Source organism: Staurois parvus, unplaced genomic scaffold (genome assembly GCF_062004578.1).
Source record: "Staurois parvus isolate SC_StPar_1 unplaced genomic scaffold, SC_StPar_1.0 ptg000582l, whole genome shotgun sequence".
Classification (NCBI taxonomy): domain Eukaryota; kingdom Metazoa; phylum Chordata; class Amphibia; order Anura; family Ranidae; genus Staurois; species Staurois parvus.
Window position 1 is genome coordinate 673,125 of NW_028318378.1, and position 16,041 is coordinate 689,165.

The 16,041-nt window shown below is 46.4% G+C and overlaps 1 protein-coding gene across 1 annotated transcript in view; it reads right to left on the minus strand.

Annotated features, from left to right (window-relative positions):
- Nucleotides 1-7,905, minus strand: part of LOC149450102 (uncharacterized) — a 94,653-nt gene extending 86,748 nt beyond the window's left edge. The window contains exon 1 of the mRNA XM_089692366.1: nucleotides 6,396-7,905. Coding sequence (XP_089548492.1) covers nucleotides 6,396-7,897 — 1,502 coding nt within the window. The 5' untranslated portion in view covers nucleotides 7,898-7,905. The remainder of the gene's footprint in view (nucleotides 1-6,395) is intronic.
- Nucleotides 7,906-16,041: the final 8,136 nt, after the last annotated feature.

Here is a 16,041-nt window from a genome sequence, read left to right on the forward strand (position 1 = left end):
TATAGAGAAGGAATGGAAGCCGGGACCCCTCACTGCAGGAACAAGGGGGGGGGGTGATTACAAACACCAAATAATCCCGTGGTGGTCCCCACATCCTCTAGTCTAGCTGAGATGTCATTGTTCTGCCAACGAGAAGGATGAACAAGTGGAAGAGACGCCGTATATGGAAGTATTCTCTACGTTTCTGCACACACAGGGACCATTATTCCAAGCTGAGGGATTCTGGGAGAGCTCGGGAATAAATGTCACAGTGGAAGAATTTCTGTACTCCAATGTAATGAGGACAAGAGAAGTCCCACATCATGGATTATACACTGTGTCACGGATAAAATGCATGCCCGACGACTAGCTAACCAAGGCGTGGTCCGCCCGTGACTTGGGGTAAAGAGGGAATGAGGGGGACTTTCAGCATATAAGACTGGTCAGGATACCCTTTCACAGCCCGCACTACCTCTGGCCACCACTAGAGGGAGACTCCACTCCAATCCAGCTGGCTGACCACACACAGGCAGATATGAATCTTATATACAATCTGGTGCACGCTAAGAATTGAGGAGCAGTCTAGAAATTGGAACACCCTTCTAGGATTCCTCCAGCTATCCTACAAGCTAGAACCCCGGTGTTAATCACTCTTCAACTGTCCACACACCTCCACACCAGACACACAACAAACGGTAGCTTGCCACCACCCAACAGTTTGTCCACAGACTGGTCTACTGGGCCACCACACACACACAGATCTCCGTCTGGCAGATCTATGTTACAATCTGCAGGCAATCTGCCAACACACAGTACAATTGCATACAGATTGGCAATGAACTTAGACCGAGCACATAGACTCTAGAATACAACAATCTCTCCGGAGATATGAGCCCGAGCTTAGTACACAGAAGTCACTTATTCATTTTATGATTTAATATCTCAAAAGTGGGCAGTGTATTAAATATGTACAAAGAAAAAAAGTTGCAGAAAATACAAAAAGACACACAATTGGCTATTCACAATAAAATAAAAGGGAATAAAAACAGAAATAAAACTTTTACCAAGATTTATCCTGTGACTGGAGCAAGTCAGAGAAAGTCCACGATTCACCAGTCACATGGAACCGGCTCCATACAAATCACCCCGTCCATATCTCAGGGTCCTCAATTTATTGAAATATGGATGTGGGCTGCACATTAGCCCTTGGCCAATCAACCCTGGGGGGTGTTCCTGTAGCAGCCCATTGGATGTTCTGGGTTCTGAAGTGCCCAGAGCTGAATGGGCTAGGAATGGTTTGGATCACTTGGTCAGGGATAGAATTTCCGACACCAGTGTGTTAGTCCAATCAGGCACCATAGAACCGTTTCCTGTGTTTCTCTGGGATTCCACAGGGGCTACAAATACAGTTTTACATGCAGATGTAGCCTACAGTGTGTCCAATCAGAAGGAAGTATTTTCATCTCTCTGCAACAAATATTTTAGCTTTTATGATAGATGAAATACATTCCTTTGATTTGTGGATATAAATCAAAGCTGACAGACACTTCAGAGCCTTCTCAAGGTCTCCTGCTGACTCTTGTAGCCGAAATGACTAGGATTCTTCTTCTAGGTTCAAGAAGGTGGCAAACTCTGGCTACATAGGTGACAACATTGTATTGGCATCCAGGTGACACCTCTACCCTAGAAGCTGCTCTGTCCTTTCAGATGCTAATTGGTGAACATATGTCTCTGACCGAATACTGAACACTTATCTGTAACAACATGGAATAAAACTAGATTCACAATTACATATTTCTACTGATCACCTCACATCTCAGCTACCCAACCCTTACATTTGTTACGCACTGCTCCAAAAAATGAAAGGAACACTTTGAAAACACATCAGATCTCAATGAGGAAAAATCTCCTGCTGGATCTCTATACTGACATGGGCTGGGTAATGTGTTAGGAATGTAAGGATGCCCCATTGTTTGATGGAATAGAAAATGATCGACCTACAGAAACTGAATTCAAAGGCACCCCAAAAATCAAGAAAAAATGATGCAGCAGGCGAGTCCATTTTACCAAAATTTAATTGCAGCAACTCAGAATGGTCCTCAGTAGTTTGTATGGCCCCCACATGCTTGCATGCATGCCTGACAATGTTGGGGCATGCTCCTAATGAGACCACGGATGGTGTCCTGGGGGATTTCATCCCAGATCTGGACCAGGGCATCACTGTGCTCCTGGACAGTCTAAAGTGCAACCTGGCGGCTTGGATGAATCTAAACATGACATCCCAGAGGTGTTCTATTGGATTTAAGTCAGGCCAGCATGGGGGCCATTCAGTGGTATTAATTTCTTCATCCTTCAGAAACTGCCTGCACACTTTTGCCACATGAGGCCGGGTATGTTCGTGCACCAGGAGGAACCAAGGACCTAATGCACCAGGAGGAACCCGGGACCCACTGCACCAGGAGGAACCCAGGACCCACTGCACCAGTGTAGGGTCTGAAAATGGGTCCAAAGATTTCATCCCAATACCTAATGGCAGTCAGGGTGCCATTGTCTAGCCTGTAGAGGTCTGTGCGTCCCTCCATGAATATGCCTCCCCAGACCATCATTGACCCACCACCAAAACGGTCATTCTGAATGATGTTAAAGGCAGCAGAACATTCTCCATGGCTTCTCCAGACCCTTTCATGTCTGTCACATGTGCTCAGGGGGAACCTGCTCTCATCTGTGAAAAGCACAGGGCACCAGTGGTGGACCTGCCAATTCTGGTGTTCAATGGCAAATGCCAATCCAGCTCTATGGTGCCAGGTAGTGAGCACAGGGCCCACTAGAGGATTTTGGGCCCTCAGGCCACCCTCATGAAGTTCCTCCTTGCACAAAGGAGCAGATACAGTTCTGCTGGTGGGTTAAGGAACTTCTACAACCCTTTCCAGCTGTTCTATAGTAACTGCCTGTCTCCTGGAATCACCTCCATGCTCTTGTCTCCTGGAATCTCCTCCATGCTCTTGAGACTGTGCTGGGAGACACAGCAAACCTTCTGTCAATGACAGGTATTGATGTGCCATCCTGGAGGAGTTGGACTACCTGTGCAACCTCTGTAGGGTCCATGTATGACCTCATGCTACCAGTAGTGACACTGACCCTAGCCAAAAGAAAAACTAGTGAAGAACAGTCAGAAAAGATGAGTAGGGAAAAAAATGTCAGTGGCCTCCACCTGTAAATTCCTGTTTTGAGGGTTGTCTCATTGTTGCCCATCTAGTGCACCTGTTGTTAATTTCATTAACACCAAAGCAGCTGAAACTGATTAACAGCCCCCTCTGCGACTTCACTGACCAGATCAATATCTCAGGATTCTCATTGACTTGATGCTAGACTTTGATTAATAAGTCTTTCTTTCATTTTTTGAGCCATGTATTATGAATGCTAACTCTACAAAGCTGCAGATCTGTGAGAGTTCTTTTCTGGATTCTTCTGTTTATAGATTACTGAGACCTTTACAGTAAGATGTGCATTTCCTCATGTAATGTTCTATTTGTGTGTTTTGTTTTTTCTGTTGGTTGGACTGGATGGATTGGTGTCTTTTTTCCATCCAGATGAACTCTGTAACTATGTAACAAGGTGACTCCAGTAACACTGCTGAGACTCATTTTGTTTTGGTGAAAAGGTACAAAAAGGAACCTCCATGTTTCCATATATTCCAGATTATACAAAAAGACGTGATGGGGATAAAATACCAGATTGTCTCATAAGAATGTAGGAAGTATATTATGGTATGTTTGTTGATTTGTAATCCCATGATATATATTTAGTGTGTTGGAGTTTATCGGTATTGTTAGGAATATTGTATGCATGCTACCAAAGCCGTAATCAATCAGTAGATCAGAATACAAATTATTCTTTTATTATCTCTCCTCTGTGTGTACAACTATTATTCTAATTGCTTTATGTAATCCAACCTCCTGATAGTTACAATTCTCCATTTAATCACTGTTACACCAAACGTAATGATTGTAAATGAGGAATAATATCTACTCTCCAAGGCATTCTATAGATTTCACAAGGGACAATTTGTTATAGTGAAATATTCATTTTTCCTGATCACAGATTAGTTACTTCTGTCCCCAAATAAACTCAGACCAGACAATTCTTATCCAAGGATGACACCCAGTGGCCATGGGAGGTAATGCTTGAGTAAACATGGGTTAGAGAATAAGATTCCCCAATCACAGAGAAGGTTCCACCTCCTGGCCAGGTTTTTTCAGATTTGATGAGTGTATAAGTCATAACTAGATAAAACCGGCAGGAACACTCACAGAGGAAGGACCATCTACACAGCCATCTGGAAGGTAGACATCATCTCAGACTCAGATCATCTAAAGACACTCATCAACTGAAGAAGAGACGCCATTTTGTGGAAGCTCAATCCCAACCGTTAATTGGCAGCCATCTTTGAGTCTGATCATCAGTTCTCCAAAAAGATTACCTGATACTTGGAGGGTAATTATATATTTTCTGTTGATTTTGCTTGCTTAGACTAGTAAGCCAATTGCCACATTCCTTTGTGTAACCTAATAACTCTCCCCATGATAACATCACTTCAAGTTCAGTCATTTATAAAAATGTTCCTGTTCTTAGGCCATAGTGGTGGACTATTCTGCAGTTTATTCCTTCTGCAGGAGACAGATTATTGTCCGTTTTAATTTGTTATGTTGTTTACAGGGAGACTAATTATTGAATTTAATTCACTCTATTTTAGAGCTTTTACAGAAACATCTTAGTGTCAATGTAAATCACAATCTGACTATTGCTTATGGTGTTTGTAAGTGACTTATGTAAATAAATATTGATTTTCATACTCTGCAGTCTATACCTACACAGATCTTGTTTGAGTATTTAAAGAATTTTTCAGATTAAGTTATTTTTATAAATCATTTTTTGTATTGGAGACACTGTGATTAAAACCAAAAATACCTCATTTGGCCTTTAGATGACGCTAAGTATCCTAGCAATTAGCACCATCTAGTGTCCAAAGTGTCAGTGAACACCTGAACAATTGATTTAGTCAGCTAAATCAATTGTTCAGGTGTTCCCTGACAATTTGGACACTAGATGGTGCTAATTGCTAGGATACTTAGCGTCATCTAAAGGCCAAATTAGGTATTTTTGGTTTTAAATCAATGGTTGGTTTAACTCTGTGGTTTTATGTAATTTATATCTTCAATGTTTGAAAATGTATGATCTCAGGTATTTGTACAAAACTACCCCTAACATAGTAAACTAAGGGGTCTATGCAAAATATATATTGGGGGAGGTGACAAGCATGTGTCCAGCTGTGACAAATTCTGGCCATATCTTAATAAACTCAGTGATTTCCTATAATCGTCAGCTCCCTCTAGTGACCATAATGATGTATTACTTCCAAAATACCTCAATCAGGAAAAACAGTTTAATACCACATTATTGCCACTAGTTGGAGCCAATGATCATAGGAAATCCCTGTATGAAAAGACCAACATGTGACATGGCTGAATGAATGCTGGTCATATTAGTTCATCTATTCTCTAAGTGGGGCGGTATCTATTGGGCCAATCCCTTTTACAAACCACACATAATATCGCCCTTCAAAGTGAAAACAGAAACGATTTGCACAAAATCAAAGAGTAGAAATATTTTCTGGTGGATCCCCTCTACCCAGACCCCATATGTAGACATAGAACAACAAGCTGTGTTCCCTCTCGTGCCGCACTCCTCCAACCACCCAAACCCACACAGAAGCCAAGGGAAATAATGAGAGGAAAGTTCCCCCGTAGTTTGGGGCGGAGTTCTCCTTCCCTCCTGTTGGGGGATGGGAGAAGGATGGACTGAAGACAGAGAGACGCTTCGGAGTCACCACTGTTCTGTAGAGCCTTGAAATGAAGGACATCAACTTCAGAAGTTCTTGTTGTCTGTGTAAAGTTCCCCGATAACGAGATCTGGGCTCTCCCGGCTTCTAGCTCTGTAACCCGCTATATCATTATCAGGAAACGCAACTCCGACACCCAAGAAGGGCTGAAGTTGTGTCCTTCATTTCCAGGATCTACTGACCACTCTGCACCCCGACATTTACTGCACTTCATCCATGTCTTTGGGGGCCTCTCATCTCCTTATCAACTGTTTCTTCCATGATGAAGGTCAGCCATGAAGTATATCTGAGGTGTATATCAGGGGGTGCTTCTTCCCCACATGAGAGCTGGGATGTCCAGCAACATTCATCTAGAAGACATTTCCCGCACTCAAGGCACTAATACACCTCCAGGGTTGTGTGGGACCCCTGATGTACAGGAAGACAGGACTTCATTGAGAAACATTTCCCTCACTTAGGACAGGAAAGTGGCTTCCCCCCTGTGTGATGTCTCTGATGTCTGGAAAGACTGGACTTCCATGAAAAACATTTCCCACACTCAGGACAGGAATACGGCTTCTCCCCCGTGTGAGATCTCTGATGTGTGGAAAGATGGGTCTTCTGAGAAAAAGATTTTCCACACTCAGGACAGCAATACGGCTTTTCCCCCGTATGAGATCTCTGATGTATGTAAAGATCGGACTTCTGTGAAAAACATTTCCCGCACTCAGGACAGGAATACGGCTTCTCCCCCACGTGAGATCTCTGATGCGTGTAAAGACTGGACTTCCATGAAAAACATTTACCGCACTCAGGACAGGAATACGGCTTCTCCCCTTTGTGATATCTCTGATGTTTGTAAAGATTGGAGTTCTGTGAAAAACATTTCCCGCACTCAAGACAGGAATATGGCTTTTCCCCTGTGTGAGATCTCTGATGTGTGTAAAGATGGGACTTCACTGAAAAACATTTCCCGCACTCAGGACAGGAATACGGCTTCTCGCCCGTGTGAGATCTCTGATGTTTGTAAAGATAGGACTTGACTGAAAAACATTTCCCGCACTCAGGACAGGAAAATTTCTTCTCCCCCGTGTGAGATCGCTGATGTGTGTTAAGATTGGACTTAAATGAAAAACATTTCCCGCACTCAGCACAGGAATATGGCTTCTCCCCCGTGTGAGATCTCTGATGTGTGTAAAGATAGGCCTTCGTTGAAAAACATTTCCCACACTCAGGACAGGAATACAGCTTTTCCCCTGTGTGAGACCTCTGATGTATGGTAAGACTGGACTTGCATGAAAAACATTTCCCGCAGTCAGGACAGGAATACGGCTTCTCCCCTGTGTGAGATCTCTGATGTGTGTAAAGATAATACTTAGTTGAAAAACATTTCCCACACTCAGGACAGGAATACTGCTTCTCTCTCGTGTGATATCTCTGATGTATGTAAAGATAGTACTTAGTTGAAAAACATTTCCCGCACTCAGGACAGGAAAATTTCTTCTCCCCCGTGTGAGATCGCTGATGTGTGTTAAGATTGGACTTAAATGAAAAACATTTCCCGCACTCAACACAGGAATATGGCTTCTCCCCCGTGTGAGATCTCTGATGTGTGTAAAGATAGGCCTTCGTTGAAAAACATTTCCCACATTCAGGACAGGAATACGGCTTTTCCCCTGTGTGAGACCTCTGATGTATGGAAAGACGGTACTTGCATGAAAAACTTTTCCCGCACTCAGGACAGGAATACGGCTTCTCCCCCGTGTGAGTTCTTTTATGCCTATTAAGATGGTATGTAGAATGGAACCTCTTTCCGCACTCAGTACAGGAGAAGCTCTTCCCTGTTGGAAGGCTGGCCCGGTCCCGCACAGTCTGAGGTTCCTCAGGATACGAGGAATCCGATGGTCCATCTACACTGGGTGGTGCCGGATGGACATTGGAGGGAGCCGGGTTTTCTCCTGGACTATACTGTGTGATGTCCTCATCTTCTACTTTCCAGTCTGGAGACAAAGTGAGACAATCCTCGGAGGTTTTCCTCATCTCCCGGCCATGGACTAAAATACAAAGACAAAGAGGATTACTAGACAGCTGATTGGTTCCCCCAAACCAGGACTCCGCCCATATCTGGCAGCTTGGTCTCTGAGGAGCTTACAAGTCCACCCTCAAGGGAACTAGGAAATGGCTCCTCTGATCTCCTACCAGGTCATTTCTTTATTCATGGACCTTAGTCAGAGAGTGAGGAAACAACCAGAACTGTCTTTTATAGGAGGGACAGTGATGAGGGGATTATAGGACGAGGGTCCCCACCCCCTCTATCACTCATCACCATCTTCCCAACACAAGAAGTACTGCACTTCCTTATTTAGTCCATAATTTAGTCATGAAGAACAGCGGGGCTGAGCCCCACCAGAGGTCAGAGAGTGAGGATGGGGGGAGAACAACCAAGATGAAGACTGGACTGATCCTGAAGACCACCATCATTGGGGTATTGACTCCTCCCTCATTATCACTTTCTGTTTAAGGGTCCAAAGTTGGAGGATGTTATCACATTATTATCACCATGTAACAGTCTGTGCTCCAATCACATCATCCGATATAAAATGTCCAGCTGGGAGGAAATGGGGGGAACAAAAGAGAATCCATATTATGTGTATATATAGCAGTGGGGGGAGGGGGAGAGCAGAAGTCAGGAGTATGAAATGTACAACATAGAGTATATAGTGCAGGGGTCAGGAGTATGTAATGTACAACATAGAGTATATAGTGCAGGGGTCAGGAGTATGTAATGTACAACATAGAATATATAGTGCAGGGGTCAGGAGGATGTAATGTACAACATAGAGTATATAGTGCAGGGGTCAGGAGTATGTAATGTACAACATAGAGTATATAGTGCAGGGGTCAGGAGTATGTAATGTACAACAGAGTATATAGTGCAGGGGTCAGGAGTATGGAATGTACAACAGAGTATGTAGTGCAGGGGTCAGGAGTATGGAATGTACAATATAGAGTATATAGTGCAGGGGTCAGGAGTATGTAATGTACAACATAGAGTATATAGTGCAGGGGTCAGGAGTATGTAATGTACAACATAGAGTATATAGTGCAGGGGTCAGGAGTATGTAATGTACAACATAGAGTATATAGTGCAGGGGTCAGGAGTATGTAATGTACAACAGAGTATATAGTGCAGGGGTCAGGAGTATGTAATGTACAACATAGAGTATATAGTGCAGGGGTCAGGAGTATGTAATGTACAACAGAGTATAAAGTGCAGGGGTCAGGAGTATGGAATGTACAACAGAGTATATAGTGCAGGGGTCAGGAGTATGGAATGTACAATATAGAGTATATAGTGCAGGGGTCAGGAGTATGTAATGTACAACATAGAGTATATAGTGCAGGGGTCAGGAGTATGTAATGTACAACACAGAGTATATAGTGCAGGGGTCAGGAGTATGTAATGTACAATATAAATTATACAGTATAAGGGTCAGGACTCATAATATTGGTATTCAGTAATCAGTGGAAGATTAAATGTTGACTGTAGATAACATGTAGAGGTGAGCTGGGATTAAACCATCAAGAAACAGGTTAGATTGGAGGTAAACAAATCCTTGGACAGACGGGAGGCGGTGGATGTGGTACACTTGGACAGAGGGGTGGCTGTGGACATGGTACACTTGGAAAGAGGGGTGGACGTGGTACACTTGGACAGAGGGGTGGACGTGGTACACTTGGACAGAGGGGTGGACGTGGTACACTTGGACAGAGGGGTGGCGGTGGACGTGGTACACTTGGACAGAGGGGTGGCGGTGGACGTGGTACACTTGGACAGAGGGGTGGCGGTGGACGTGGTACACTTGGACAGAGGGGTGGCGGTGGACGTGGTACACTTGGACAGAGGGGTGGCGGTGGACGTGGTACACTTGGACAGAGGGGTGGCGGTGGACGTGGTACACTTGGACAGAGGGGTGGCGGTGGACGTGGTACACTTGGACAGAGGGGTGGCGGTGGACGTGGTACACTTGGACAGAGGGGTGGCGGTGGACGTGGTACACTTGGACAGAGGGGTGGCGGTGGACGTGGTACACTTGGACAGAGGGGTGGCAGTGGACGTGGTATACTTGGACACAGTTCCCCACACACAGCTAATGTGTAAGGTAAAGTCTACGGGCTGGAAAAATCTGAATGTAAATGGATAGAAAACTGGCTGAAAGATCGTATTCAGAGAGTAGTGGTTAATGATTCATACTCTGAATGGTCTGGGGGTGTCAGTGGTGTACCCCAAGGTTCAGTGTTATTAGTGGGGTACCCCAGGGTTCAGTGTTGTTAGTGGGGTACCCCAAGGTTCTGTGCTATTAGTGGGGGACCCCAAGGTTCAGTATTAGTGGGGTACCCCAGGGTTCAGTGTTATTAGTGGTGTACCCCAAGGTTCAGTGTTATTAGTGGGGTACCCCAAGGTTCAGTGTTATTAGTGGTGTACCCCAAGGTTCAGTGTGATTAGTGGGGTACCCCAAGGTTCAGTGTTAGTGGGGTACCCCAAGGTTCAGTGTTATTAGTGGGGTACCCCAAGGTTCAGTGTAATTAGTGGTGTACCCCAAGGTTCAGTGTTATTAGTGGTGTACCCCAAGGTTCAGTGTCATTAGTGGGGTACAATGTTGGGATCCCTACTTTTTAATATTTATAAACAATATGGGGTGTGAGATTATAAATCCCATTCCAGTCTTTGCAGATGACACCAAGCTGTGCCGGGGAATAACGTCCTTACAGGATGTCTCCAACTTACAAGCCGACCTCAATGCTCTGTGTAATTGGGGGACTATGGGGCCAATGAGGGCTAATGGTGATAAATGTAAGGTCTGCACTTGGGGGCTAAGAATATGCATCATACATACTAGGGGGGTACAACTGGGGGGGGCAATGGTGGAGAAGGATCTGAAGGGGTCGATGGTGGAGAAGGATCTGGAGGAGTCAATGGTGGAGAAGGATCTGGAGGGGTCAATGGTGGAGAAGGATCTGGAGGGGTCAATGGTGGAGAAGGATCTAGGAGACAATGCTGGAGAAGGATCTGTGGGGGGTTAATGGGGGGAGAAGGATCTGTGGGGGGTCAATGGTGGAGAAGGATCTGTGGGGGGTCAATGGGGGAGAAGGATCTGGAGGGGTCAATGGTGGAGAAGGATCTAGGAGACAATGCTGGAGAAGGATCTGGAGGAGTCAATGGGGGAGAAGGATCTGTGGGGGTCAATGGTGGAAAAGGATATGAGGGACTGTCAGGGATCGCAGCGGCAAGTGGGTCTACGCAAGCGCAGAACACCAATTTATTCTATCCAGCGGGCACTAGGACCTGGGCGGCCACACATGCGCACTCCTGATCGCGGACGCTCGCCTGGCACCAATGACAGGGCAGGGCGCACTATTTAAACCTGCCCTGCACAGACTCTCATTGCCGTATGGTCTTGTATCCTGTGTTCCTGTTCCTGTGTATCTGCTGATGACTTGTTACCAACCCTGCCTGATCCTGACCTCTGACGACTTCTCCTGGTCCTGACCTCTGACGACTTCTCCTGATCCTGACCTCTGCCGACTTCTCCTGATCCTGACCTCTGCCGACTTCTCCTGATCCTGACCTCCGCCGACTTCTCCTGATCCTGACCTCCGCCGACTTCTCCTGATCCTGACCTCCGCCGACTTCTCCTGATCCTGACCTCCGCCGACTTCTCCTGATCCTGACCTCCGCCGACTTCTCCTGATCCTGACCTCCGCCGACTTCTCCTGATCCTGACCTCCGCCGACTTCTCCTGATCCTGACCTCCGCCGACTTCTCCTGATCCTGACCTCCGCCGACTTCTCCTGATCCTGACCTCCGCCGACTTCTCCTGATCCTGACCTCTGCCGACTTCTCCTGCTCAGACCTCTGCCGACTTCTCCTGCTCAGACCTCTGCCGACTTCTCCTGATCCAGACCTCCGCCGACTTCTCCTGCTCTGACCTCTGCCGACTTCTCCTGCTCTGACCTCTGCCGACTTCTCCTGCTCTGACCTCTGCCGACTTCTCCTGCTCTGACCTCTGCCGACTTCTCCTGCTCAGACCTCTGGCTTGTTTGACTTCTCTCCTGGATATCCCTATTTGATCTGAACTCTTGCTACTGAACCCGGCGAGTGACCCGACTACTCTTTGCCTGCTGCCTTGTACTACGCTGACCCTACTGTTACCGAACTGGTCTGTCTGACCATGTTCACTCTGCCATCCATCCATCCTGAACAGATCAAGTCATCACGGCTCCAGCTTTCCACCTCTTCACATCAGGCTCTCTACCTGAATATACCTCTGGCAGATCCCTCTGCCACGGGCGGGTGTACTCAGGGGCCACGACCTGGTCACTGTCTGCTCCAAGTCCATCCCCACCATCAGGGGTCCTGGTGAAAAAGCAGACTTAGACGCCGCGCTCTGGGGAATCCTGTCCTGTGGACTGCTAGAGGTACCGCCAGGCGGTGTCTGACAGGAACAGTGGTAGAGAAGAAGGCAGAAGACCCCAGTCACATGTCCTGGGTGCCTACATTATGCAATGCTTAGAGTAACAATCAACATTTTGCTGCCAGCTGAACCCCAGAATCTCCATAAATCCAGTCTAGATACATAAATTGTGTCTGCAGCACAGAGAAGGAAGATTATCCGAGAGAAATCCAGGAATACAGGATGGGGAACACAGCTCAGGAAAGTGACCAGGGGATTACAGGCTGATATCACCCAGTCCCCGCCCTACTCTGGACCAATCAGTGAGCAGTATGGGTGGAGGAATGGATTTAGTGTTCATGACCCACCTGTGCTGATCTCTGTAGGAGTGTCCTCCTCTATAAATGTCCCCGTTATTCCATCCTCCTCCATAGACTGCTGATCATCCCTCACATACGCCTCTTCTTCTTCTGCTTTCACCTCAAATTCTATATCGATTGGATCTCCACTCTAAATCAAGGAAATGAGAGAAAATATCATCTGTAAAATATAAGGTCACCTAAAATATCCACACATTGTCTCTACAAGTCCATGTTCTAGATGCTTCATCCCACCAACCTTGTAATAGTGAGGGATGGTGTGACCTTCCTGTGTGGAATCCCGGGAATACAGAGGACGGGGACATCTCTCTGGTGGGTTCCTGGTATTAGGTGGCTCCATCATATCCTTGTGTCCTTCTGAAAACTCCTCCATCACTCCATACTCCTCATCCTCCTCTTTATACTCTTCTTTAACATCAATATTATCATCCCCGAGGATTCCACTCTGAAAGATATAATAAAACATTCATTGTAACAAACATGCTGTGTATAAATCACAACTACCAATAATTGTCATCATCTACCTGATGATGGTGAGCGATGGTGTGACCTTCCTGTGTGGAATCCCAGGAATCCAGAGGACGGGGACATCTCTCTGGTGGGTTCCCATGACTGGATCCATCTGTAGGAAACACACACACTGACTGAATCCATTGTTTCTATGTGTTTATCAGATGATGGGGGATCTAGGTGGATCCTCCGTACTGCTCTCTCCTTTACAATAAAGTCTCCTCTTACCCGGTGATGTGAGGGGCGGCTGATTGTCCATCATGACGTCCCTGTAGAGGTCCTTGTGTCCTTCTAAATATTGATATGTATCATCAACATGTGTGTATCATTATTTGCTGGAGATAAAAGACATCACAGTGACTATGGAGGAAGAGGACAGGCATGACTATGGAGGAAGAGGACAGGCATGACTATGGAGGAAGAGGACAGGCATGACTATGGAGAAATAGGACAGGCATGACTATGGAGGAAGAGGACGGACATGACTATGGAGGAAGATGACAGACATGACTATGGAGGAAGAGGACGGACATGACGGGGGGTTACTGGGTTTAAATAGAACATAACATCTTATTACCGGTTAATGACTGTAGTCTGCCTGGTCTGTATCTGAGAATCATCCCCCCTATTCATGTGATCCTTATCAGTTCCTAATTGGGGCGGAGATGAGTGCTCATTGGGCCATCTCCCATATAAATTTAGTTCAGCTGATGGGGGGAGATCACTGATGGTGGGGCACAATCACTGATGGGGGGCTGCTTTTGAGTGAGTGCTGCATTGATGGAGTGCTAAGAAGCAGTTGAACTAAAGCAGAAGAGCTCAAACAGCAGGAGGATACAAGAAACTCTACTGCATGCTGGACAGACTTCAGGCAAACACCCCGGGAAACATCTCTTACAAGTCTGAGTGCCACTCCGTGTCCTCTCTACTCCTCCTTTTCATATTAATTTTCTGCGTTCCAAAAATCTCATTTCTTTACCCCTCTGATCCACCCCAAAACTTATACATCTCCCCTTCACTGCTACCATATCCCTACTACTGCTCTCATCACCTCCTGCTGACCCAAACACCAGGTCTGGAAGGCATGTGCGCTCGTGTACATCCCGCCCCTATCTTACTTTCCTCAACCTCCTTCTCCTAACCTCTGGGGATATCTCCCCAAACCCTGGTCCTCCACTATCTCACCCCCACACCAGGCATCCTCCTTCTCCTAACCTCTGGGGATATCTCCCCAAACCCTGGACTTCCACTATCTCACCCCCACACCAGGCACCCTCCTTCTTCTAACCACTGGGGATATCTCCCCAAAGCCTGGTCCTCCAGTATCTCACCCCCACACCAGGCATCCTTCTTCTCCTAACCTCTGGGGATCTCCCCAAACCCTGGTTCTCCAGTATCTCACCCCCGCACCAGGCATCCTTCTTCTCCTAACCTCTGGGGATCTCCCCAAACCCTGGTTCTCCACTATCTCACCCCCACACCAGGCACCCTCTTTCCTCCAGGAATAGCCGCAATCCCCTCAATTTAATATCAGTCCCCGTGCTCCCAAAAACCACCCTCCCTTTTTCTTGTGTGCTCTGGAATGCCCGCTCTGTCTGTAATAATCTCACCTCTGTCCATGACCTTTTTGTCTCCCGCTCCCTTAACCTACTAGCAATTACAGAAACCTGGCTCCAAGCAGCAGATTCTGCTTCCCCCGCAGCACTTCCCTATGGAGGCCTCATCTGGACCCACTCACCCAGACCTTCTATCCCCCCTGAGCACCTTTCAAGTCCCCCCTAACCCTCCCTCTCTATCCTTCTCTTCTTTCGAGGTTCACTGCATCCGGCTGTTTTCTCCCATTTCTCTGAAGATTGCAGTGATCTATCGGCCTCCTGGACCCGTGTCCCGCTTTCTTGATGATTTCTGCGCCTGGACACCCTACTTTCTCTCCTCTGAACTACCCGCTATCATTCTCAGAGATTTTACCATCCCTATTAATGTGAACAACCCGACTACATCCCAACTCTTCAACATAACCTCATCTTTTGCATTAGCACAATGTATACCGTCCTCCACTCACTCTGATGGGAATACATTAGACTTTGTTTCCTCCCATCTTTGCACTCCCTACAACCTCACAAACACCCCCTTCCCTCTCTGCCAATCCCTACACTGGCCCCCACTCAGTGTCCTCCACCCCTCTCTGCCAATCCCTCCACTGGCTTCCCGTTGCCCAACGGATAAAATTCAAAACACTAACAATAACGTATAAAGCTATTTATAACTCCGCTCCAAATTACATCACCGATCTTGTCTCTAAATATCACCCAAACCATCCTCTCCGCCCCTCGCAAGACCTCCTACTATCTAGCTCCCTTGTTTCCTTCTCCCATGCTTGTCTCCAGGACTTCTCCAGAGCTTCCCCCATCCTCTGGAACTCTCTACCCCAATTTATCAGACTATCGCCTACTCTGTTCACTTTTAGGTGATCTCTGAAAACCTATCTCTTCAGGGAAGCCTATCCTGCCCTCAGCTAATACTGGAATCTTCTACTCCTCCTACCAGTCCATTCCTCACAGTTACTACCTTTTGTACCACTAGCCCCTCCCTCTTAGATTGTAAGCTCCCAGGATCAGGCCCTCAAATCCCTCTTGTATTGATCTGTATTGTTGCTGTATTGTCTCCCGTTATATTGTAAAGCACTGAGCAAACTGTTGGTGCCATAAATCCTGTATAATAATAATTACCTCCTCTACTGCCACGTCAAGAAACCTCTCCGATCTCCTTCAGACCGCATGGAACTTCTTATCTTTAAATCCAGATCACTTCCTGTCTGTTCCTGACATCACTTCCTGTC